At 42.7% G+C, this 26,737-nt stretch overlaps 1 protein-coding gene across 1 annotated transcript in view; it reads right to left on the bottom strand.

Annotated features, from left to right (window-relative positions):
- Window positions 1-26,737, bottom strand: part of adcy2b (adenylate cyclase 2b (brain)) — a 43,720-nt gene that overhangs the window by 12,078 nt on the left and 4,905 nt on the right. Inside the window, exons 2-15 of the mRNA XM_070846213.1 lie at window positions 20,424-20,621; window positions 15,755-15,916; window positions 14,703-14,852; window positions 11,180-11,328; window positions 9,799-9,910; window positions 8,903-9,030; window positions 7,835-7,993; window positions 6,712-6,844; window positions 4,277-4,453; window positions 4,142-4,182; window positions 3,943-4,023; window positions 2,731-2,800; window positions 2,314-2,411; window positions 1,566-1,650 (exon numbers count right to left, since the gene is read on the bottom strand). Of these exons, the coding sequence (XP_070702314.1) occupies window positions 1,566-1,650; window positions 2,314-2,411; window positions 2,731-2,800; window positions 3,943-4,023; window positions 4,142-4,182; window positions 4,277-4,453; window positions 6,712-6,844; window positions 7,835-7,993; window positions 8,903-9,030; window positions 9,799-9,910; window positions 11,180-11,328; window positions 14,703-14,852; window positions 15,755-15,916; window positions 20,424-20,621 (1,743 nt within the window). The remainder of the gene's footprint in view (window positions 1-1,565; window positions 1,651-2,313; window positions 2,412-2,730; window positions 2,801-3,942; window positions 4,024-4,141; window positions 4,183-4,276; window positions 4,454-6,711; window positions 6,845-7,834; window positions 7,994-8,902; window positions 9,031-9,798; window positions 9,911-11,179; window positions 11,329-14,702; window positions 14,853-15,754; window positions 15,917-20,423; window positions 20,622-26,737) is intronic.

The raw sequence follows: 26,737 nt of genomic DNA, 5'->3' as shown, positions 1-26,737 counted from the left end.
TCTCTCTCTGTCCATGTTGATATTGAAGCAGTGTATAAAGCTGATATCTGGGTCGGGGCACACCCAGTAATATTGATAAATCTACATTAATAACATGCAACCCACTTACTGGGTGATAATACACTCTTGAGAAACAAGAAGGTGGAAAATTGGCTATTCGAGGAGAAATTGTTTATTGATTAACCATAAAACACTTGTGACAGTTAACTGTAGCAGCCTGTAACAGCCCTCCCTCCACTTGTGCTGGGTAACAAACAACACCAGTGAGCCGACGGATTAACTATTGTATGAGGGAGAATAAAAGGTAGATGGGTTCATAAAAACCCTGTATAGAACAGGCTGCTGTCGATACAGTGCTCTAGTGGCTGTTGAAACATCTGGTCAGCCCCTCAGATAACACACTCACTAATATAGAACAATTCATTTCATTGTTACTTAAATAGCTTAACAGTAAAAACTAACACTTTATACATTACAATTTACTGGGTGACTCAGCTAAAACTTGTTTTTCGTCAGGCTTCTTACTCTGCAGCAGTACTAAATGGTCACATCAATGCCAAATATGAAAACCTTAAAGTAAAACCAGGAGCTAGAGAAACACAGCCAAACAGAAAAGATAAGTTGGCTCCTTTGGATAGCTCAGGTGAGGAGATACAGAATACATTTACATTGCAGTTTTTTGTAAGGCTGTCTACTTTTTTGCACTTGCGCCCAATTTCATTAAAATGGGGCTCTCTGCCTTGATGGGTTGCATCTTGGTAGTTTAAAAGTTGAACTAATGCACACCTAGTAGACAGGTGCACAGGAAAAAGAAAAGGCTGAATCCCTGCTCTCTTGTTAGAGATACATTTCATTCATTGCCATTTGAGAGGCAGCAAACAGCTGAGAAAATTATTACATTCATAATTGAGAGAAACATGAAAACGGAAATAGAAATAATAGTTTTATGGTTGAAGGTAAAACTTAATGGGAATATAATTCATGAAAGGTCAGTGTTTTATCTCATGATGGTAGAACACTACAATGTGTTCAGAGTGTACCTGGTGAGCACTTTACTATTGGCTCTGTGATTGCCACAGTTCTAAGACACTGAACTGGGAGATTTGTGGAAAACCATGTACTAGAACTTTAAAGATCAGATATTACTCAATGCTGTGAATGTGAAATAGATTCTGAATGAATTTTGTAGGTTTTTGAAGCAAAGCAGATAAAGCAGATATACCATTTATAGTTCTTATCTACTGATCATATATGCAGCAGACAGACATTTGTCAAGATGTGTAATTTTCTGTAATGTTTTTTTGTTTGACAAAGTCAGTATTGCATGGTAAAGTCTTCAGAATGGTATACATGTGCTTTGATGGATAAGTCTTTAAGTTGCAGGTAATCCTACAGGACACTTGTCGTGCTGGTCGATGACGCCAATGTGAAGGAAAATTAGTGTGTCATCAGCATATAGAAGAAAACTATAGTATGCATGTATAACATTTGTAAAGAAATTGTAACGAGATGAAGGTGTGTGTGTGTGTGTGTGTGTATTTACAGATGAATCCAAGCAAACCCACCAGAATGTGACCAGCGAAGCAAAGGAGCAGGATCAAAGCCAACAGCAGGAATGCCAGGCCAAAGGAGATCCCCAGCACTGCAGTTCTGCAATACGCACACACACACACACACACACACACACAAACATTAGTCTAAACCCTCTTGGCACCTCTCGGCCCTCTGCAGTGCCATCCAGGGCAATAAATGTAATGGAAGTTCTAATGAATTCTATGTCAGACCAGCAATCCATTTACTTTGAGTAAGCATAACTATGGACTTACAGTAACACACTGTTAGTGCTCCGTAATGCAGTTACATCCATAGTATGGCTGATTTAAGGATCCCTGCTATAAAACAGATGATGTCATGTCTAAATGTGCGGAGCGATGCTGCGACAAACAGAGCAAAGACAAAGAGAGTGAGAGAGGTGAAATAGACAATCAATAGCCCCTCAGATGCCGAATTACACCTTTGGCTCCCAGAGGCACTAAATTAGCATGACCGTGAATTTCTCTCCTCGCCATTAAAGAGACGACACACTTTGATTCACCTGATCTATAATCACTACCAGACATGGTGCCCTTTCATCTCAGTCTGCTTTTTAGCATTCTGCCTCTTGCCCCCCTGCCTATTTCATTTCATCATGGTCCTGTTGATGAGACAGCTGGCATCAAATGGCTTTTTCACATCAACCCACTGCCACAGCTGGAGGCTGCCGATGCTACAGGGACTGTGAGGTGTAAATCCTGTGCAGGGGTGCAGACTTACTTGGGCAAGACGAGGACCTGCACTATGAAAATACAGCAGAATATGAGGCAGGCACAGGTGACATAGTACTTGAAGGCTGGTAATGTTGTGGATCTGTACTGTTGAGAGAAGGAAATTGGGTACAATGTAATGAGGACGTCTAACATAAGCAGAGTCAAAAATAACACTGAGTATGCACAGTATAAAAAAATAGACTTCTATGTGGAATGAAGCAAGTGTGGAACAACCTGTAAACAACAAGAAGAACATAGGAATTTGAGGACAAAGTTGTCCTATGGGATATATAAGGAACAATCTATGTCCTATAAGGTTGCAAAGCCTCCTTAATTACTTCTGTTTCACTGATAACTACACAGTTCCATTGATTTGTTGTCCCAGTGAACAATGCTGGCTTGTGTTTTGCATGCATTCGCCTACCTCCTTCTCCAGAGCTTTGTTATGAAAGAACAGTGAGATCCTCTGGATGTCCTCAGACTTAAGCCACTGTCTGGAGACAAAAGCAAAAAAGATAGACTCAGACAATGCAGACGGGTCAGGCTGTGGTTGTGTAATGTGGTATCTGAAATGTATCCAGTTCATGGTGCTGAAATGAGCCAAACACTGATGTAGGAATTGAATATGATCACTTCAGTTTAAAATAGCCACGATTTGACAGAATGTGGTTTTATCTGTGAATAAAACCAGAGAGCATTTTCTTGTTTCATGAATAGCAAAAGATTTGGAAAGATTTTCAGGTATGTTACTATTTATGTAAAATGCACTATAATATATCAAGGACAGCACAGGAACAAGCAGTTATTTACCAACTCACTTCATTAAGAAGCAGTTGATAAAACTGTATTGTCACATCTATAAAACAAGATTAAAAAATGGGCCTTGGGCTACATGAATCTGTAGCACTTTTGTCGGAAAAGAACACAAATTTGAATCTTTCTGTGTGCAGTTTGCATGTTCTCCCCCCGTTTGTGTGGGTTTTCTCCGGGTACTCTGGCTTCCTCCCACAGTCCAAAGACATGGAGGTTAGGCTAATTGGTCACTCTGAAATTGCTCGTAGGTGTGAGTGTGAGCATGAATGGTTGTCTGTCTTGATGTGTCAGCCCTGTAATTGGCTGGCTGGCAAATTGACTCTGCCCCAGCTGGGATTGGCTCCAGCCCCCCACCCCCGCGGCCCTGAAGGATAAGCGTTATAGACGATGGATGGATAATGGTTCAGCATATAATAACTACAGTACCATGATCAGAGAAGTCCTCAGTTCTTCTGAGTGTGGCGGCTGACTCGACGGGTGAATGTTAAATGGACTGCACTTGTATAGCACCTTTTACACCACACATTCACCCCTTCACATAACAATTCACACTGGTGACAGGGGCTGCCGTGCAAGGTGCCAACCTGCTCGTCAGGAGGAATCTAATCTGTGACACACACACTCACATGTCGCTGATAATCAGCCTTCAGGAGCAATTTGGGGTTCAGTATCTTGACCAAGAACACTTAGACATGCAGACTAGAAGAGCTGGGGATCAAACCGCCAATCTTCTGATTAGTGAACGACCTGCACTACCCCCAGAGTCACAGCCGCCCATGGAGAGCTATGCAGTAATGGGACGTGCAGCACACACGATGCTTACTTCTGCGAGTTGATGCCATCGATGGTGCGAATCATTCGCTCATTGAGTTCCTCCTCAAACCTCCTCCTTTGAGATTTGGATCTGGGATCGAAGGGAGGGAAGGTGGATTTAAGCATGGACACAGAATAAAAATGCTACCGTACATGTAAGGAAATGATGTAAAGACAAAGGGATTTCATGTGTCATAAATGCAGCTCACCTTTCTCGTCTCTGGAAGTGGTACTGACCCATTGGAACGTCCTGAAACAGGAATCAGGCCGCTCATCTATCGATGACTGATATCTGCGTCTGTGTGTGTTTGTTTAAAATACAGAGAGCACTGCATTGTACTTACAGTCGTGTTGATCTTGCCATTGTCTGTGGTCATGCTGTCTCGATGGTGGAGGTTGGCGAAGGGCTTGGCAGCACCCCAGGACTCCAGGTATCGGGTCATTCTGACAGACGCCCTCATCTTCCCACCATCCAGAGAGGGACGAGAGCGTACACCCAGCAGAGGGCTGTGCCTCTCAGTCTGGGAAAACCAACAAGAGGAGAGAAAGACACAGGTGGTCAACTGAGAATTATACGAGATGGTAACACAGTCATTAAAGTATCATCTGCAAGTCTGCAATGTCAGCTACAGCTACATCTATTAGTCAAAGTCAAAGTTTATTATAGCTGGAATACCACAATGTATGTCTCAAAGAGCTGTACATGAAAATAAAGTGAAAAATAAAACAAGAAAGAAGTTTAGCAAAATATTATAAATGAATAGCAAGAAAGGTAATGCTACACAGAGAGATGCTACTTCACCTCGGTTGGTATCAATAACTTACTACACCCATAATATGTACAAACCTTATCTCTGAGCAAGCTCAACAGCAGTTCATGCTCACACTCAGTGGGTGTAAAGCAAAAAGGACAACTGTGGCTACTTTGGGACTGGTGGTCAATTGACAGCTCTTGACATCTGTTCCCTGCCTGTCAATGTTTTGAGCTACTTAAAACACTTTAAGAGGATGATGCAGCTCTCCTTTTATTTTGACATGTATGCCGAGTACCTCTCTGACAAATGCCACACCACTTTGCTGCTGACAGAACCGTTGCCCTGCATAAAGCCAGACAGCAGTGAGAGTGAAGCTTTTTTTCCTTTTTCTAACATTTATGTCAAAGACAAAGTGGGTAAACTCTAGCAGGACTTGTCAGATGATGTTCCTTGATAGAGAGAGGTATTGTGACTGACCAAACATGACACATAAGCCTGTAAGAATTGAAATAGACACTGTCCGTAATGGCGGCGATCGTTTCCCGCGGGTGTACTGAACATCTCTGACAGTGACAATCAATGACAGTGACAGTGGAGATGACACCTCCTGCGACCCGTGCTCCATATTTGGCCTTGGTCCGATCAGGGAGTCTTGAAAATGTCACAGAGCACCCACAGCCTTTTTCCAATATCTGATAGGATATCAAAAAGCTACCCCTGTAAAAAAAAATATATATATAAGTCTGAAAAAAGTAAGTTGAGAAACAGGAAAACAGAGTGAGAGCCAATCTCTCATGAAACACTCTAATACACCGTAGAGAACAGAGAGTGCCATTAAAAAGGCAGCCAGTGACGTGCAGCTTTTTATAATTGCCGAAATAACCTATGATTTCAAAACTGAACCACAGCTGGTGAAGTTGCAAAAACTCAGCAGAACAGCTCTCGGAAACATGCTGCCTGCTGATGAAATGTGTGGAGATACGCTGGGCGACTTCTTTATGTGATATTCTGATCAAGAGCAAGCAGAATCAAACAAAACACGCTTGATCATTTAGTTCAAACCTCAAACCTCTATAAAGGCTCAGTGAATCTTTTTGTTTCAGGTCACTCAACATCATGTCCATGTGGGAATCTGGACTCTGAGAACTGGGAGAGTGTTCAAAGTGATGTTATGACTTTAAGGGAAAGCTACCACTGCTTGGTCAAGGAATCAGGCGATGAAAAGAAGAAGACGAGAAGAAGGACCATATTTGGAGGAACCAATGCTGAAAAGATGTGGTGGCTTTTTGGGTCACTGGTGGCATTTTCAGAAGATACACTGGAAAGATTAAAGGCATTAAATCCCCCAGAGAGACGAGAACCCTGAGGCCTATGAAGGAAGCAGATAGGGAACACAGGATGCCTGAAGGAGGGAAAAGGAAGGTCTTACTGCAGACATTTAAGTGGGTGGGTGCATCTTAGCCAAGTTATGGAGAGATTAGGAAGGCAGAGGACTGTTGAGCACGGTTTTGCGTTTGCCAAGCCGAACACATTGAGCACAGACTGGATGCCAACAACATATTCTATATAGAGAAACTTCACAGAAGAGGCAGCTCTCTTCACTGTCCTTAAGCAGCCCTTGGTCCATGTTTGTGAAGCAGTGGTGCTTAAAACGGACCCTCATTAGTTACATTCATTATACCTCTATGAATTACAAGAAAACACAACTACTGCGTGTGAACTGGATCATTAATCATGACATATGCAGGATAATGTAGAGTGAAGAGAATATCATAAATCACCATCAACATTTCACGTTGCATTTCGCTACTAATCCATTGGATTCTTGAGAATATTCTTAATCTATAAAGCAACACTTCCTGGACCTTCAGTTTATCTGACACATTCAAAAAATAAATCTGAATTTGAACATAGACGTTTTTTGGACAGAAATTCTATGTAGTATATTCTCTGTGAGGTAATGGCCACATCACAGCATGGCTAAAAACTGAGTCGCCTAAGAAAGGTAAGTGATGCTATCTGACCTTGGGGTTGATGACCAGGTAGGTGACCACTCCATGTTCCTTCAGGTAGGAGTCTCGGCTCTGGCCGTCTCCAGGCTCCACCTTGTACGAGCCCTTCAAATGCTCTAGCGTCACTGAAGAGATGTGGACCCTCCTGGAGATGAGACATGACAGGGTAAGAGCCATTAACTTCCTGCTTTATAACTGCACTTTCAATTCATTTTTCTGCTAAATCATTTTTCACGTTGTGTGTTTTACCCTTGCAAACAGAGAGGGATGGAGATGGGAACATGTTTGTTTAATGGGCATATTTTCCAGATACCTTTCAGCAGGTATAGGAGACAAACCTTTAGCAGTCCGGTGAGACAACATGTTGGCAGCGGAGAGCTGATTTTCAGCGTAGCATTCACATAACCACCAGCCAATTTTCCACATACTTGTTACAGTACTAGGATGTCAGACCTAATGGCCATGTAACAAATGTAGGGCTGATTGGTTAGATGTAATTGTCTAAAATGTTTTGGACAGTTGAATTAGAACAGACATCTTCCATGTCAGTCTGCTTGCTCTTGGTTCTGCTGCAACACATCAATATGTTTTTCCCTCACGTGTATCTTCATATTAGGCTTTAAGGGGGTGGCTTACTGGGGCACAGCCAACATTGATTTGGACATCGTTGTGAATATTGTTTTTAGATTGGACCGACCGATCTATGATATTTCACACTGTATACTGACTATTTCCACTCCCAAAAAATGAGCAAAAAGGTAAAAAGTATTGTTATGTAAAGTTATTCTTTTAAAAGCCTCCTTAAGACATTAACGCTCCACTGAAATTCAAGATAATGATACTCTCATACTGCGGGCCACTGGGACTTGCTCACTTCTACTTGAGGCCACATGGAACTGCAGTGGAGCAGATGGGAATTCACTGACTTGCTAAAGTGCAACTCAACATTAATCACTGAGAAAGCAGGAAGTGTTAGTCAAATCCCAAAGCACAGCTTCCTGTCCGGTTTACAAACTAAAACTGGCAGCTTTGCCTCTAGTTAACCAAACCACACAGTAATGACAAGGATTTCCAAAGCAGCCCTCTAACAGCAGTGACATCAAGTGAGACATTCCCGGTATTGGTTATATCTCACCCCGGCACACCTCCTGCCTCCATGTGATTGGCTAGCGTTACGTCATGTGACCACACATCATATTGCCACTTCCGGAGGCCAATTACACCACACAGGACATTCCCAGAATGAACGCCGACACGCATGTTGATATCGACTCTGGTGGCGTCTCGGACCTTCCTGTGGAGAGTGCAGAGCAGGGGGATTCATCTTTAAAGGAGTAGTTCACTGTTTTGGAAGGAAGTTGAGTACAGGTGTGGGTCAGTTGGGTGTGGTCAGCTTAGCTTAGCGTTAAGACTGGAAGCAGGGGGACAGAGCTAGCTCGGATCTGTCCAAAGGTCAAACACAAACCTATGAACATCTCAAATGCTACAAAATGAGTCAAAGTATCATCCATTAAAATGAACACATTGTAATTAATTCATTTAATCACAAATAATAAAATACACAAAAAGAGATGTAAAAATGTAAAATGATCACTGTGGTTTTATGGGAGTTATGTGCTGGAACCATTTCTTGGCTTTTAAAACCTATCTTGTATAAGATTTTTTGGCCATTTACAGACTGCTGTTGCCAATGCTGCCAGTACCCAGTATTGTATTTTGTGACATACGTCAAAATGATTCAGTGTTTCCTCTGGAACTCAATTCTAGTCAGGGCAGAAAATCCTCCACGAATGCACTGAAATACAGAACCTGCTTCATCATGTCAGAGGTGGATGACACCGAAAGCCATCTTTAATCTGATTGTGATTAAAGGTCAGTGCCGCCAAGCAAACATATTGGTCTGTAAAACTAATGAGTGTGTCCATGCATGAGTGAAAGATATCGAGACAGAGAGCAAAAGAGGGGAGCTGTTTGTTTGAAATTTCTATTTGTTCAGTTGGGAGGCTTATCATATTGAATTCACATTGTGTTTACTCTAGAGTTCAAACAGAGCTGAAATCAAATCTGGCATTCCTTCTGCTCAATCTGTTTGACAGGCGTGTGTTTATTTGTGTTTGTGGCTCCGTTTGTGTGTGTGTGTGTGTGTGTGTGTGTGTGGGGGGGGGGGGGTCAGAGAGAAAGAGAGAGGGATCTGGTATTTTACTTGATGGCCTCACACATATCCAGGCCCATCTTCACGCAGTTCCTGGCGTGGTGAGGCAGCGACTCAGGCAGACCAGAGACACAGTAGTAACAATCTCCCAGGATCTTGATTCGCATACATTCGTTTTCCTTAAAGATAGAGAGGTCAAGTGGGACAGGAAGAAGTGAACATTTATCATCAAACTCCATAATCTGTTCAAAACCATCAGTATCTTTAATAGCGGTTAACTACTTCATTTATAAAATGCTGATTCTTGTGCTCTCTCTCACCTCCACACAACCCTCACACACACACAGTCACATCCATCAAGCCCAAAAATCATACACCCACACACCGAACACATTAGCTCTTATTCCACATGTGGGATGTGTAACAGCTCATCGTTGGATCAGGTTTATATAACGGCAGCTCCGGGAGGACAAAGCTACCGGACACAAAGCTGAGAGAGCCTGACTCAACTGCTTAGACCTGAATAGCAGAGTACCCATGGGACCGTGAGATGCACTCCGACCAGCCCACACTGATGCAACCTGCAGCTGTTAACACGCACAGCGCTCTGGGAAGGTACGGTACGGAGGCCGACACTGGCCGCAGGACAGAGAAAACATTTATTTCAAGGCCGTGACAGCTAGTTTGATTGATAGCTCACATACAAACAGCTCTGAATAAAAACACCTGATTTTATATCTTAAACATCCTTAATTTATTCATTAAATATAGATTCATTCTTGATTAAAATAATGCTAATAAACTGGAAAAGAGATGAGCCTCCTCCTCCAGTTCATATTAGGGCCGTTCTATTTTTTCATCCATTTCGGCTGCTTGTTGTCAAGTGTCCTTGTGTGTGACGTATATTTGATATATATATAAAAGAAGATGGGCTTGTCTTGAGTCACCTTTGCAATCTGGTCAAACTTGCCGAAGAGTTCATTCAGCATGTGCACAAGTTCACCTGGAGAGCAGTCACTGGCCAGCCTGGTGAAGCCCACGATGTCGGCATACAGAATGCTGCAGAAACAAGAAATAACACAATTAATATCATATTACCGAATAACACAACCATCCAGTATCACAAGTCATTGCATACTTAGATGTTCATTGTGCTGAATGCAGAGAGATATTACGTTTTCAGGCCATTTAGTTAGCAGGGTAACATGGATGCAGGGCACTTAATGTGATTACTTTGAATTAACTTGCTTTGGATTTGTACTTGACAAACAACAAATCTAACAGGTCTGAATGAAGAAAAGGTTTCCAGTGTATTCAAAAGAAATAATGCAATACTTGTTATTAAAGATAAAAAAGAAAGCTATTGCAAAAGCGCTATTGAAGTGTGGCGTTGTGTTAGGTAAATGTATAAAAATGTTAGGGAATTTATTTCTAAGTTTTGAAACAGACACTTCATGCATTATGCCTCCAACTCCTCTGAAGTGTGACTACTCTATTGCCGAAAGAGAAAGAAGGATTTCAATAGGCATAAAAAACACACATCTTAACCCGTTTCTCAACACCAACAACCAATTATTACAGCTGCAGACAGGATAGTGGAGGCAGTCGCTAGTGTTTGGCTCTCCACTGACTGTCATGTGTAGGAGGATCCCAGCAGAATCACAATGCCACCTGTCCTTGGGTGTCACTTTGTTCTGGAGAGATTGCCCTCTTCACTGTGAGCTAGACCATGTGAAAATGTGTTATTATTGGAAGGATAATAGGGAGATCAGCATGAGCGCACACACGTGTACACACACACACACACACACACACACCAGGCCCGCTTAAAAGGGGCACGGCGATATCGTTTCTGCTGTGAAGCTTCAGTGTGATGGAAAACAGATTTTTAGAGGACATTCTATGGAGAGGCTCTTCTGGTTAGTCTGGATTTGGTTCTTTGAACCTCAACAATATAGAGGAGGATGTCATTGAGAGCACAGGACATAGGCTCCTCTTCATTTGGCAAAGTGACCTCAGAGTAGAGTGGAGGCGGATTAACTCTGAATTGAATTTGGCCACGGCAATGAAAAGGAACAAGAGGATGGCATGCAGAGAGGATAGTGAAAAAGGAGAGGAGAGGAGAAGAAGAAATAAAGTGACATGAGTGAGGATGAGAGTAGCACTGAGTATAGGAGCAATCCTAATGTGAGAGCAGGAAGAGAGGGGACAAAGGAAGACAGGAGTGGGGGGAGACGGGATCGTAGAAGCAATCAAGCACTGAGATGAGAGCAGAAAATAATAACCTTTATTATCCGAAGGCACAGATAAAAGAAGAAGGCTCCTTACCTGACATTGGTGTGCCGCTGCACATAGAGGTTGTGGAAGTTGTTGGTGCTCTCGGTTCGACCAAAGTTGGGGCCCTGCAGCCTCTGGATGATCTCGGCTTTCATCACCCTGGCTATGTGAGCTGGCAGTAAGGACAGCAGTAAGCGCTCCTGGAGACAGAGGGGGGGGGGCAGGGATGAAAGCCAGACGGGGCAGAGACCAGCAACTAGGGTGCAATAAAAAGGAAAAACAATGAACTATGATGGCATGCTGAGAACAGAGGGAAAATAAATTGGACTGAACGTGATAATGTAGTAACAGTGACAGACCTGCGGGATGTTTGAGTTAATGTGGCAAAGTTTCTGTTTCTGATCTCTAACCCACACAGCGTGGCACATGGCACACACAGTCACAGACAACGCACAGTTCCAATAACTATTATTAATTATAGTTATTAGTATTACTAACCTGATCAGAGTAAAACATGCTACTGCACATTGCAGCTGTTTGTTGGACGATAAGCAGGATTTGTACAGAGTACAGATTTGGCCACGGTAAGACCCAGAGGTTCATATTTAAGATGGACAATGAGTGATATATAATCAGGTTTGTTTTTCTGTTCACTTCTAGTTTGCTCTGTTCACTTCTGCTCTATTAACAGGATAGAATATAGTAGAACACAGCAGGATAGAGCAGAGTAAAATAGAACAGCATTGTCACACCCTGTGCCTCTGAATCCTCCCTCCTTCACCCCCAGTAATAGCTTTCATCACAGAAGTGGGATCAGGTGTGCAGGTGATGGGTGGCGCACTGCTAATCATCTCCAATCTTCTCTGCTTCAAACACTGGGCTTCAACTCCCCCATGCCGCCAGATCGTAGGCTCTGCTGCACAGTTAGTCTCGTTCTCGTTCCGGCGCTCATGAATCTCTTTTCTAATTTGCTCCTGTGCTGGGCCTTCTCTCCCTCTTCCTCCTGCCTCCGTCCCACTCCCACAGGCTCTGCCTGGAAACAGCCTTGGATCAGCTCGATCGGACAGTTCGCCTGCCCTGCCGGGCTCATGCCCCGGCCTCTGCTCACCTCCAACCTAAAAGACTCTCCTGCGCCTTCTCATCAAATATCAGTTTGTTAATACAGTCTCCCTTGCTCCAAATAGAACATAATAGATTAGAACGGAACAGAATAGAGTGGAATAGAACAGAACTGAACCGAATAGAACACAACAGAATAGAATAGAACATAATTGAATAGAGTAGAACAGTTCTTTTCTATTCTATTCTCTTCTACTCTCTAATACTGTGTTTAAAAATAGCCATTGTGGTCCACAGCTAACATTTAACCTCCTGAACAGATTTTTAGTGATGGCTCATTGGGGCTAATTTTTTTGCACCAAGCACAGGAAGTGCAGAAGAGCGACTGAGGCAGAGAAATGTTCTTCATGTTCAAATGTGCAGCTTGGCAGAGGAAAGCAATGGAGCAAGTCCTGTGCAATTGTAGATGTGCCTGCGATCCTCCAGGTGAAAAGGTAACGCACTCCTCAGACAGACTTACAAATAATCTCATTTGATGTTGAGCCCCTTGTAGCGTTGTGTGTCTGTGTGCTCAACCTGCATCACTGGTTTCTGCTGCAGTTTTCCCAAAATGCCTTTTAACCCCAAACAGGGATGATGTACAAATTAGTCTCTTTCACTCAAAGGTGGCAAATGGACTTTTAACCCAGCTGGTAAGATAACCAGCTTGTGAACTAAGACAAAAGTGAATTGTGCACAGAGGCAGCTGTTGGCTCTTGGCGCTGACTAAAACAAGAAATGTCATTGTATAATATGGTCAGTAATCTGGGGAGAACCAGAGATGCAAGATCCATCACTCATAGCTGTTGTGTAACCATGAAAGTTATGGGTTTTTGCTTTAATTTAGCACCATCCACATCGAATGGAGCTTTGTTTGAGGGTGAGTTTGGTGTGCGTGTGCGTGCGTGAGCGTTTGGGCATGTGTGTGGGTCTGTGTGTGCATATTAGAGAGAGTGAATGGCTGCCTGAGGGGGTGTGACTCATAAATGCGGCTCACAGCAGAGAGGGTCATTACATTGTTCACACACCACGGGCTCATTTCCTAAAACACAGCAGCAAATTAAGTAGAGAGAGGGGTAGGGGGGGTACCCTAAAAATAGAAACCCACACCACCCGCACTTATGTACTTATTCAACACTGAAGCAGTATGAACACTGTGAGCAGACTGGGCGTAATGGCCAGAGGAGATGTGGCTTTATCAATCAAGAGTTTGATTAATGAACAAAATCTGTATCCAGCTATTGAATGAGATTGGCGGTGTTTAGTTGTGCATCCTAACACACACACGCACGCACACACATACACACATACACACATAAACACATACACACATACAGACTGGTGCAAGTACAGAGAAGCATATGCCAGTGAGCACATGCAGCATGAAGATGGTTGCTAAGGGTTTTTAACATTTTCTGTTTTCTGAGAGCGTGAATGACTTGTGGTAATAAATCTTGAAAAAGAAGAATACTTAGATAAGCAAATATATTCTTCACATATGAGATTGTTCAGTTTAGATTGTTTAGATAAAATGACATATTGTACGTTGTATGACATAAATAATGATAATAAATTGTAAATATGTACAAACACATGCATTCAAAAAGGATCTTTTAATGATAAATGATGTATTTCACCATTAGTAAGAAGTACTTCAAATTTTACATTTAAACAATAATAATCATAGCTAACCTCTGCTGAGTGGACCGCCAATCATTAATGTGTAATTTTATGTGTCATTTCCCTGGTCAGAGAGCCAGGCTAATGTCAGGGCAGAGACGCTAATGTCAAGCAAATGTCACTGCATAATGTCTCTTTAGACATGACCGACTTACCAACCCCTCATCCCTGACAAAACTGACAAGGGAAATATTTTGGCAATAAAATAGAACAAGTCTGGAATTCATTTGGGCTCTCATCCAGCATATGTGGCTCTAACAGAGAGGCGAACAGTCGACAGCCAAGTTAGCGGCTCTGTGAGGCTGTACGACTGCTCTTTGAGCTAACTGCTCATGTCAGCGTGCAGAAACATGATGCTAACACTGTTGTTTAGTAGGAATAAAGTGTTCACCATTTTACTTTAGCATGTTGGCATGCCACCATTTACTAATTAGCTCTAAACAAAAAGCTGAGGACAATGAAATCTTATTATTTTTGCAGGTTCGTGTTGGAAATTAAATAAATTTAACAGATCACAGATCACAATTCTTTCTGAGCTGAACATGAACGTCTATACAAAATTTCACAGCAATCTAATGGTTGTTAAGATGTTTCCGTCTGATGGACTGACTTACCAACTGATGGGCTGAATTGATTAGCTGAGTTGTTTTGCTGAATATACAGTGGCATTAAAAAGTTAGTGTCTTACATAGTTGTAACTAAGGTATTAGATTGTTACTGGTATAACTTTGTCTTGAACTGAATAATTTCACCAGATTTAAGTTCTCAACAGTCCGACGTGTGTGTGTGTGTGTACCTGTTGGTGCTTCTCAAACTCTAGTTTAATGGGAGACTTGATGCAGTTGCAGGTGTCTTGGTAGGTCTGTTTGAGAGCCAGGTCCATCAGGTGTTTGTGGTACGCCCCAGCCAGGTTGCCACAGGTGAAGATGATCACGTTGGCCAAGATCTGCCACACACACACACACACCATATACACACGCAAAGAGCAAGGCATTAAAATAATGTCAGGAGGTGACGCATGTTCCAGATATGCCTGTGCGTGTAATTTTCCCACTATCTTCCTCCTACCACTTAAGGCCACATTATTCCCTTGTGAAAGCAGGCCAGAGCACACACTTCCACTGTGTTTTTACACCCCTATGTCAACCTCAGGCTCTTTAAAATGTGGCCTTGCATATCAATAGGTTGTCCTTGTTGCTGTATCCAAGGACAATGAGTGTCTTCAGCCGCAATTTATTGGCAGTGTGCTTTTCCCCTTTGTATGTACTGTATGTGTGTGTGTGTGTGTGTGTGTGAAGGAGAGAAAGAGAGAAAATGAGGAGATTATCTGTGTGTTTGCTTGCTTGCTGATGAGAAAGAGTCAGTGTGTTTGTGTCAGCCTGTGTGTGATGCAAAGTCAATCATCTGGCCTGTTTCTGTGTCTTTATTGAAATGGGCACTTATCTTATTGGTCTGTGATGTTTGCTGTTTGGTGTATCAGTGGAAGCACTATGTGGTTTCTGTTTTGTGGTGAGACTGTCTTTGTGCAAATGCATCAAGAGCATGTTCATTTAGAGCCAGCGTTTTAAGAGCTGCTCCCTGAGTACATTAAAAGGCAGGTCATTTGACTCTGGGGGCTTTTCTGAATGTGCTGTGTCACAGTGATACAGGACAGAGTCACTGTTTTACAATCCAGACCTTATTAAAATGTTGTACCTCGTCATTTTTAATCGTGCACGGAACAGCCTTAACAATAAAAAACCCAGCTTATAATTTAGGCCTTCAGAGAATCCCAAAGCTCACAGCAGCAGGGGGTTGAGCTGTAAACTCAAACGTTTGAGATTAAACACGAGCAATTATCTGCCTTACCTGCCAGACGAGGGGCTCCAGTTCTGTGACAGTGGAGGCCAGACATACGCTGAGGGTGATGGTGTGCGAGAAGCAGGTGATGGCACTGGCGATAATGGCCCCTCTCATGGAGAAGGGCAGCATGGTGTAGACAACAAACACAATGAACAGGAAGAAGGACACCTGGAAACAGGAAACAAGAGGATGTTGCTAAGCAAAATTTGTCTAAAATCAAATCTATTCAAAGCATCTTGATGTTTAGAAATATTTTCTGCCAACTTTCTAAATTCTGTCAACTTTTTCCTAATCCTGTAAAATGGTAAATTTATTCCCTGGCATTACCTAATTTAGCATCATGGGTCAACCAATTGCCCTCTATCATACAAGCACTGCAGCAAGGCCAAACAGTTACCACAGCAGCGCCCAAATTTAGATCACAAAAACGCCAGCAGAGATTTTTGTACTGTAACTTCCCTCTTTGTCTGCTTTGTGTCTAAACACAGAATACAGTTGTAAGAGTTAAGTGGACTGCCCACTCATCTTCACAAAGAGATCCAGCAATACACCGCTGATCCTATGATAAATTATTAGAGGTGAGTGGGCTGCTCGCTAAGCATTACAAAAAACAATCCTATGACACACATCAGAGCATCACAAAAACGTTGAAGTGTAATACAATGACTGCTCATATGTTTCCTCACATATGGGCATAAGACAGCGTAGTGCTTTACTGTGGGACATTTAGATGGAGTCTCCTGCTTGTTTACTGTGATCCGTCCTGTCTGTCAAAGCCTCTCACTCTGACCTCCCACCTGCTTTGACTTTGGACATGCGTGTGTGTTAAATGTGTGTTTCCTACTGTGTTGTTAATTGATACCTTGCATCTTAACCTTCTGCTTCATCCCTGTCCACTTCCCCTGCTGTCAGTCCACCCCTTCCTGTTATGGGGGCGACCAGCGCCAACGGGTCACGGTTTCAACTGGGATGCCAGATGAACTCTGGCCTTCCTGTCTGTCTGTTTATTTCCTGTGTCTCTCAGACCTGGACCCCCATGTGCTTTGCTATTTTACACTAATTTTTTTTTTTGCATACTTCCTTTTAGCAAGTGGCAGCTAGGGAAGCTTTGCATGCTGCCCCCTGTGTTTTATCAAGCAAAAACAAGACTAGAACATTGCATATAAGTGATTGCTTGGTTGACCGAGTTGATTCTAAAAGAAGACCTGAAAAAAAAGAGAACCAAGAGAGGTTTGGTGGAGGCTCAGACTTTCTGTTGCCAGGGGAACCAACTTAAGGAAGGATGCTGACGTCTGAGCTGATGTGGTGTTTTGAAGGTCCTGTACCTAATCCTAATCCTGCTGTGCCATAACCCTCAATTCCTACCTTGAACTGCCACCAATGGAAAAACACAAACGGAGCACCGAGGCCAGTTGGAGTGTGTGACGCCCGGTCTGTTTGGATGGCTGTGGGAATTGAGAATGGCAGTCCAATTTCAGGTGCGTCACCTGCTTCTGTCTGCCACGTAGGCAGCCAGACACACTCCATCTCCACAGCACTCCAGCCTGAATCCTAATACACCCTCAAACACCTCGAAATGGGGGCTGCAGCCGTCATCTCACTTTGGGCTTCTTCAATTACTTTTTTCTCTCTCTCGTTTCCGAGCACACAGCCCTCCGCTGCGTTTCAGACAGAAGCACACACTCCCATGCACACACAGACGCACAGATATGCATGCTTGAATACCCACATCAAAAATGCTTCCTTCCTTGCTGACTATTACATTTATGAGGAGCGCTGCAGCATTTTTGAATGCAAGTCTTTTGTGAGTGTGTGATAAAACGCACACGCTCACACAGGTCAGTGTGGCTGCGTCTTGATTCTGGGGTACCAGGTGCGGCAGCCTTGTTCAATCGGCCTTCTGGAAAGAGTCGCGGCCTTCAGAGGAACTGAATAAAGCCCAGACTAACAGGGTAATGCAGCTAGGTGGTGGCAGACACGGCTCGTACTGTATGTGGACGACATGTTTTCTTGTGTGTACACAGAAAGACGATGAGCAGGCGAGCATGTTTGGGGTGAGGCGGAGGAAAGTGAATGACCGAGCAGAGCAGCAGTTTCTCTCCGTCTCTCTTTTTTCCCCTGCCCCCCTCTTCTCTCTTTCTCTTTTTCAGGCCTTTGCTGTTATTAGCTCTGTGTGCTCCGTCAGACATGCTGTTCTCTCAGTAATCACAATCAATCCAACCCACTGAGAGCGGGCTGCAATTCCAGCTGTTCTCTTTTCAACGGATTTCTGCTCCCCTACAAGTTTCTTTCTTTCTCTCCTTTCTGTCTCTTTCTTTCTTTTCTTCTCAAACAACTTCTTTGGAGAGGGATGGAGAAACAGTATGTATGGATAGATAGATAGATAGATAGATAGATAGATAGATAGATAGATAGATAGATAGATAGATAGACAGATAGATAGATAGATAGATGGGATAGATAGATAGATAGATAGATAGATAGATAGATAGATAGATGGATAGATAGATAGATAGATACATAGATAGATAGATAGATGGATAGATAGATAGATAGATAGATGGATAGATAGATAGATAGATAGATAGATAGATAGATAGATAGATAGATAGATAGATGGATGGGATAGATAGATAGATAGATAGATAGATAGATAGATAGATAGATAGATAGATAGATAGATAGATAGATAGATAGATAGATAGATAGATAGATAGATAGATAGATAGATAGACAGATAGATAGATGGATAGATAGATAGATAGATAGATGGGAGTGTCATGGTGGCAGAAGAGAGAGTGATTAATAATGCAGAATGATTATGCTCTCACAGGTGGCTGATGATAAAAATATCTCTACCCCCGAGGAGGGGAGGGAAGGATTGAATGGGATGAAAGAGTGGAGAGAAGAAATTTGGGCATGGTGGTGTGGGCAGAGGGGGGTCTTAGCAGGAGGGGGGGCAGGTGGAGAAGCCGGGAAAAGAAAAATGGGACTTGATGAATAAGGGGAGACAGGGCGCGGGCATGAGAAAATAGGATTTCTGAGACAGAGAGAAGGAGTTTGGCACTGAAAACTAATGTGTCTGTCTGCTGATCTGCTCACCTCCAGCTCTCATTAACACCTGTCACACGTGGAATTAATTCTGACCTTGCATGCGTCACAGTCACACACACACACACACACACACACACACACACACACTCACACACACACACAAACAATCATGCATGCACATATAAGGCAGCTGACAACCTATGAAGCCATAGTAAAAGCCACACTAGAGAGATTATATGGTGACTTGTTTGGTTTTGTCTCCAAATCCAAAAATACAAGAGCTATGATGTAAGGCATAGATTTAACATTGCGTTTGTCTGTTCTAATGCCAGCTGCAAACATTAGCATGACCAGCTAAACATCTTGCTACAGTAGCAACGTAATCCAGCGTTGCCTCCAAGGCTAGGGGTATGTGAAACTACATTATTCTGGGGTTTTTACGGGCGATGTGGAAAAACGTTACTGTGCAGTGCTTCCACACTGTGTGGGAGCCAGTCTTAAATGCTACTATATCAAGAGGTTAGACAAATGCAAGCCGCTCTGACACACTGTCTGATTTAGGGAACTTTAGACTCCAAGCAAAGTCAAACACACTTCAAACATCCATCCATCAATTGTCTATACTGCTTATCCTTAAGCGTCGCGGGAGGGCTGGAGCCAATTCCAGCTGTTATTGGGCGAGAGGCGGGGTGCACACTGGACTGGTCGCCAGTCAATCGCAAGGCCAACAAATAGAGACAGACATTCAATCACGCTCACACCTACGGGGAATTTGGAGTCACCAAGTCACGCCAAGAAGCTGGAGAACCTACAGAGACCCCACGCAAGTATGGGGAGAACATGGTCCACACAGTAAGGCCCCGGGTTCAAACCTAAACCTGCTGGCCAGCGGATTCAAGCCTGCAACCTTCTTGTTGTGAGGCAACAGTGCAAACCACCACACCACCGTGCTGCCTTCAATTCACCTCAAAGATACTATTTGAAAATACAAACAATAATGCAGAAATGTACCCTCTGTCTTGTTTGTCCAAGTATGTAAGCTCAGCAGCCAAAGAGGGTCATGTTTGAACAGTCTGATCTTCCATTTCCCACCACCATACCCATAGCACTGGGTGTAACAAGCTCTGCTACACACAATGTACTGAGCTGTTTCTTTACTTCCATGTCTTCTACATGGAGCATCAACTGATGAGGACTTAAAAAGTCCATCAGTAACAGTGTTTTCACCCAACTATGAAGCTAGCTTAATTACGCTTGGTAGCAACAGCTAATAAAATTGGTACGCAACAGTTGTGATGTCAGTCGGCGGTCACAAGCTAGAGATGAGAGGCTGCTTTTGTCCTTTTCTGCTTTTGTCCTTTTCTGTACGAAACCTGTTGTTTCAGAAATGACCACAAATTTCGATGGTAAATCTGCCACTGTAATCATTGTAAACGGCATAACAGATGGGCAGCTGGACAGGCACAGCATTAGTTACTCAGGGAGGTGGAGACAATCAAACTGATTGCACACTCACACACGTCCAACCAGAAATGCTGTTTTGTGTGCGTGTTTATTTATATTCTATTAGACACCTGCATCCACACACAGACACATAAAATAAACACACAGCTTCACCTACCTGGTCCCAGGGGCTGAGTATCCCTCCTGAGAACATGAACAGGTAACCCATGGTGACCAGACAGGCCCATATAAGGAGAGAGAAGAGGCGGAGCATCCGCTTGAAGACAGACTCAATGCAGACAAGGATGAAGATGGACAGGAAGAGGAAGAGAGCAGCGGGAACCGTGATCAAAAACGTCAAGTGGGCTTCTGTGTTCTGGTGAGAGAGAAAGAATTAATAGTTTTTACAGTTTCAGGGCTGGTGAGTTTGATGGAGCTGAACCCAAACACACCGATTCACAGTAGGAGACTCACACAGACACACACATATACAGTTTGTTTTAATATCCTAGAGAGGGCCATCCACTGAATACATTTGGAACCTTTACTGTGGGAAATGTCTACCAACTCTAAAAAGTCATGAACTCTGACTAATGCTAGACCTCAGCACAGGGTATGTGTTAGCATGGAGGACCACAGAAAGATCGAGCATAGACACGCAGTTCTGAATCAGTTTAACCCAAAACTTTAACCTTAAGCTCAAACAAACAAGGTCAAAATACCAGAAAAGTGCTTCCTTTAGGAGAATTCTCCCCATTTTTTGTGTGCGAATGAGGACACTCGGTCCTCATAAGGATAGAGGTACAGGAACATGATACACAAACAGATGAACAGACGGCACACAGATCGGCAGACAGACAGTCTGAGCCCGGAGAATGTGCTACAGCATCACTTCTGCGTTCACACTGTCAAAGTCAGCATTTAGAAGCTGTCAACACTCACACACACACACACACACACACACACACACACACACACACACACACACACACACACACGATATGTCTCTCCCTGACTCCAACCAGACCTTCCTGACCAGACCTTCCTCACCCACCTCCTCCTCCTCTGCGGCCTCTTCCTCACTCTCACTTTGTCATGTTTACAGTTAAGGGGGATGTACACAACAGAAAGTGTCCATCCTGACGAGTCATTTGAGTTAAAAAAAAAAAACCTGGCTGTAATCTCTCTTTTGTCGTGGATTTTTTTCATATCTTGGTGCCATTATCTGCCGTTCTCTGACTTGTGAAGATATTGATTCTTGTTCCTTTAAACTACAAAAATCAAGTGCTCAAGCTCTCACATAGCTGTTAGAATTTTCCATTTCTTTCACAAAAAATGACCTCACATCAGACAAAATGACTCCTTGAGACATAAAGACATTACAATTTCCATTATTCGCCCAATAATCTCCCACAGCTTTAATGGTGGGATGGATGGATCAATGAACTGTTCTCAGTACGGAGAAATGATCCACCCAAGTTATGTGGTAAGATTAAGGTAAGTTAGATTCACCAGTGTCTTTGTGATGAATTATTTGTGTTAACAGGAGGAGACGGCAGCACTCAGTTCTCCTTCATGTCCTCAGTCCTGAGCACTTTCAGCCTTTTGACCTGTCCATAACCTCTCCGTGCGTGTGTCTTATACCTCCACTGATTCTGACCAAAAATGACTTTACTATGCAAAAATCTCATCACACACAAACACGTTCCACAAACATGTCAAGTCGGGTTAAGTCAAGTTTGTTTGTGTAGCATATTCCATAAAAGCAATTACAGAGACAAAAAACAGAGAATAGACTATTTATACATGGAATTCCAAAATTCTAAAACACTTAGATAAAATAGACAAAATGAAAAATATGTCAATAGGAACTCAAATTGAAGAAAAATGTAGATTTGAGTCCTGATTTAAAAAGTGTCTATGATTGTGAAGCAAAGTGGCTAAAAGCTGCTCCACCAAGTTCAGTTTTGGACGTGACCAGCAGCCCACTCCCATTTGACCTGAGAGGCCTGGCAGGAGTTTATTTCTTTAACATGTCTGCCATATATTTTGGTTCCACAATACACTTGTGTATCGATTTTTAAGAAAGCAACAGAGCCTTGTGGTCGACTCTGTGGGTGACAGGAGGTAGGTGTAGTGATTTTAGAATTGGCACGATGCAGTCTGACTTGTCACGTCAGAACTCAGGCAGCTGCATTGAGTGCTGCAACCCCACTGAAAATAAAAGCATGGATGAATTTTTTCCTAGTCAGGCTTTAGGTTTTTAGTCTGGCTATACTTTTGAGGGTATAAACAGCTGATCTTGATACTGGTCTCATATAGCCATCTGGAGTAAGATCAGAGTTCACAATGAAACCAATGATTTTAACCTGATCCTTTGCTCTAAGTCTTCTTGAGTGAGTTGTAGCTTTTAGCCTGTCCTGTTTTTGCAAACTACAATGACGTTCGTTTTATCTTTGTTCAACTGAAGGAAGCTCTGTGACACCCAGTTGTTTACTTGCTCAGTGCACTGACAAAGCAAATCTATGGAGCCAAAATTATCAGGTGAAATAGTCATATATATTTGCATGTCATCTGCATAACTATGACAGGCAATAAGGGGGGAGCATGTAGAGATTAAACAGAAGAGGTGAAGAGAGAAACATGCACACACAAATGCGGTCAGAGTATGAATAAAGCACTCTATCCATCCCTTTCCCCTCTTCAGGCTGTGTAAATTATGGAAAAGCAGCTAAATCACCATCATTTGCTCAAGGAGAGGACTGAGAGCTTCCACACACTGAGCACACTTTTGACAGACTTGATCCTAACCGACACCTCTGTAAACCCGTGTAAGTTATTCCAAAGTCATGACTGCATTGGCAGGTCCAGCACCTATAAATGTTAAATTAGCTCGCCACTGTGTGATTAGATGTCACCGATTTTACAGTAAAATGAACATCAGTGTGGGCAGAGAAACCCGTTTGATGCTCCTAACATGCAATTCGCTGGTGCTGCTTTTATGTGACTGAACCGAAAGACATCCCCGTCTCACCTTTAATTTGTAGCTGATTTGACAGTTTATTTACTGGAGCTGCTTGTTGAGAATAGCGGGAGCTACTTTGCCAGAGCAGATGCACGGAGGAACATTTTGCTGTGTATTAGTGTAACAGCACAATGTAGCAGAGGTAGTATGAGTCAGGGTCTGGCCAAGGGATCCCATGGGACGTGGCTGCTGATGCCATGCCAGCTATACAGTCAGCCTGGAGTGCAGAATGAATTCCAATGAGGATGCAAGTGAGACTGCAAACACCAGAGGGACACCTGAGTGGACATCAGTGACGAAGACCCCTCCTTTGGCATCAAAACACATTTTGTGCAAAACTGTACGCTCGCATGTAACCACGCACACAACGATGAGGGAGGGAGGGGGCTGCTCTCTCACCACTTCAGTGACTTCACTTATTAGTGCTAAGGAAAAAAAAGAAGCATCTGCACTTAGCACATTTCTGATTGTAGGCCTTCTAATCCTGTTAAAACCCTTTTGAAAACATTTAAAGCCATTTCCCTCAACATGTCATAGAGGGAGGGAGCTGGGCCTGCCTGCCATAATATACTGCATTGTCATCCAGAACAATTATGTCCTTTTTTAGCCCAGTCTGGCTTATCCAGCTATTATACTGGGAGGAAAAGGGGGGAACGGGGAGATATAGCAGTAGCAGCAGCAGCAGAGAGAGACAGAGAGGTGCAGTAATCTAATTAGCAGCAGTGAAATGACACGAACACACCAAAAACGTTATGTCAGAAAGCGAGGAAATGGGGAGCAGTGGCACAGGCGTGTGTTGAAATCATGACAGTGTGTGCACTTTCCATGCTTTGGTGCCTGTTTAATATTAATCCAGCCTGGTGAAGCAGCACTCGTGGCAGATTCCTTCCAATCTGCTCTCAACTGAGTTATGAAAATCATCAATAATCAAAAAACTTTTCCCTGAGTGCTCTTTTTCTCAGTATAGAGGAATGTTAACACACTCTGCTAAAACAGGTCAAAGGGCACAAAGCATCCAGCATTTGACCCAAAACATTCTTATATAGACTATTAAATCGTATCTGAAGCCTAATAGCCTAGAGCAGAGCAGAGGCAGCAGAGGAAAAGTTCCAGTGCTTATTAATGTCCTTTGCACTGTTTTCAGCCCCAAAAGGTCAGTTGTGTTCTGGTGGATCAACACGTTTCAGTATGTAAAAGTTTGAAATACGACACCCGTTTATCATGCATTGTGATTATTTGCACTTAAGAGATTTTGAGAGAGAGATTTTCTTACTTCAACTGTGTGATCTTACATCCATTCATCACAGCATTTCATGAGAACAGGGTGAAGAAATGGCCATTTCATAATCAGACTGCTGAGCAGATCCAACCAGTTTGAACAAATTCATACAAGCAAAGATTCCCACCAGCAAAATAATAACTCAGGTTCACTTGAGAATATGATATTGGAACTGAGGATGTGGATTTTACATTGATAGTACACAGGAGACCTCTGTTCTTTTTCTTTTTTTTTTAAAGTGCGACCACAAGTGCTCCCTAACCATAACAGAGTCTTTTATTGTGCCGGAGATCCTCCGACCTTAATGAAGCACTTACTTAAACTCAAAAAGTTGTTTTTATGCCTAAACCTAACTAGACCACAGCATTATCACATCATAAACAGGTTTAACTTTCAATAGTGATGGTAATGGTTTTAGGAGGAGCAGAGAAATGATGCCATCCTGCTGATAGTGGAATCATGGACAAGCAACACAGTTTTTTTCTCATTTAATTTGGAGGACTTGTTTAGTTGTCATAGTTAGTACAGTTCATCCTCTAAAAACAGTTGCAGAATGTCTTCTCTTTTTTAAAAAAAAACTTTTTATTTATGAGTATTTTTACATTGGCAAGAGTAAACAAACACAATACAGAAGGAACATATGAGGTCATGGGATGAAAGTGAGTCAAGGCAAGTTTAGCATCTTGTGTGTACTGTCACACACAGTAAAGTTAAATATCCGTCTCATTGGCTAAAGAAATACACCATTTTTCCCACCGTTTTTTTCCCAGTTCTTTTTGGAGTCGTATAGAGTGGCTCATCTGTTCTAAGAGATGTAGATGTTTAACAATATTAACAAAAAGGCCAGCAGTAGGACTGTAGGACCATTTTATAATGGCCTTTTTACTTGTAGCCAGTTAAGTTAAATCTTTAACAGGTAAATGTCAGTTTTACTCGGTCCATCAGGAATATGACCAAAGTAAAGAAATGTAAAGGTTGAGCTGAAACTAAAACCCAGTATATTTGAAGTTATTGTTCCTACGTCCTTCCAGAAGGTCTGGATAGAGGGACAGGTCCAGAAAACATGGGCATGATCCGCCATCATTTCTCCACATTCCCTCCAGCAAGTTGACTGAGAACCAGTTTGTTTAGTCTTCTGTTTGGGAGTTATAAAAAATCGAATCAGGTTCTTCCAACAGAAGTCTCTCCAAGTCAGGGAACTGGTGGTAGAAGACTGTTTTCCAGGCATTCAGCCACGTCTGCAGATATTTCAATGTCCAGTTCCTTTTCCCATCGCTGTTTTATGTAGTCTGTGCCATCCTTCTTCAGTGATATTATACCAAGGTATAGTTTGCTTATGAGATGTTCATTACTTTGAGTTATATGCATTAATAAATATTTGAATAACCATTGGTGGATCTATTGGGTTAGGGCCTTTCACCTTTTTCCAGAAATAATCACGAAGCTGTAAATACCTGTAGAAATCTTTCCCACCTAACCCATATGTCTGACAGATTTTCAAAGCTATTAAGCTCCCAGTTTTTAGCAATAGTGCATATAGAGGTGATACCAAGATTGATCCATTGTCTGTATCTATGATCTTGCTGTGCTGGTGTAAAATCGGGGTCGTATGCTGGCCATCTAAGCAGTTTAACGTCATTTTGAAGTTGGAAGTATTTGACCACTTCTACCCATACTTTCAGGGAAAGAATGTCTTCTCTTGCTCTTGTGTTGGGGACTGCACTGGGAGTGGGACCCATTAGGTCCTATGGGACCCAGTGCAAATCTGGTGGGCCTGGTTTTGATCTTTGCTGTGGGTAGGAGCTGGTGCTTAAAGATGAAAATGTAGGATTTTCGCAGGGTAAGAAATTTTGAAATTAGCTCCTTAATGTGTGAGTCAATGATCAATGCTGTCTTGTCGGTTTATTAAGGATAAACACCACGCAAACATATCGGACATCAAGCAAGTACTTCTTACGTGAACCGTCTCTCCAGTGAACGAGACTGAGCCCGAGCTCACTGCTGTTGCCATGGATACACATACATGGTACAAAGGCTCATAACGACCAAATAGAAGAATCATTTAGTCAAATGATCTACGTTGTTACCGTATGTTATGGATCACATGGTAAAATAATGTTTTTTTGCTGCTGGACGAGAGAAGACACAAAATCAATGAACTCAGTTGTGCAGGCAGGAATGGTCAGGA

Source organism: Pempheris klunzingeri, chromosome 16 (genome assembly GCF_042242105.1).
Source record: "Pempheris klunzingeri isolate RE-2024b chromosome 16, fPemKlu1.hap1, whole genome shotgun sequence".
Taxonomy (NCBI): domain Eukaryota; kingdom Metazoa; phylum Chordata; class Actinopteri; order Acropomatiformes; family Pempheridae; genus Pempheris; species Pempheris klunzingeri.
This window is presented reverse-complemented; position numbering and strand designations above follow the sequence as displayed.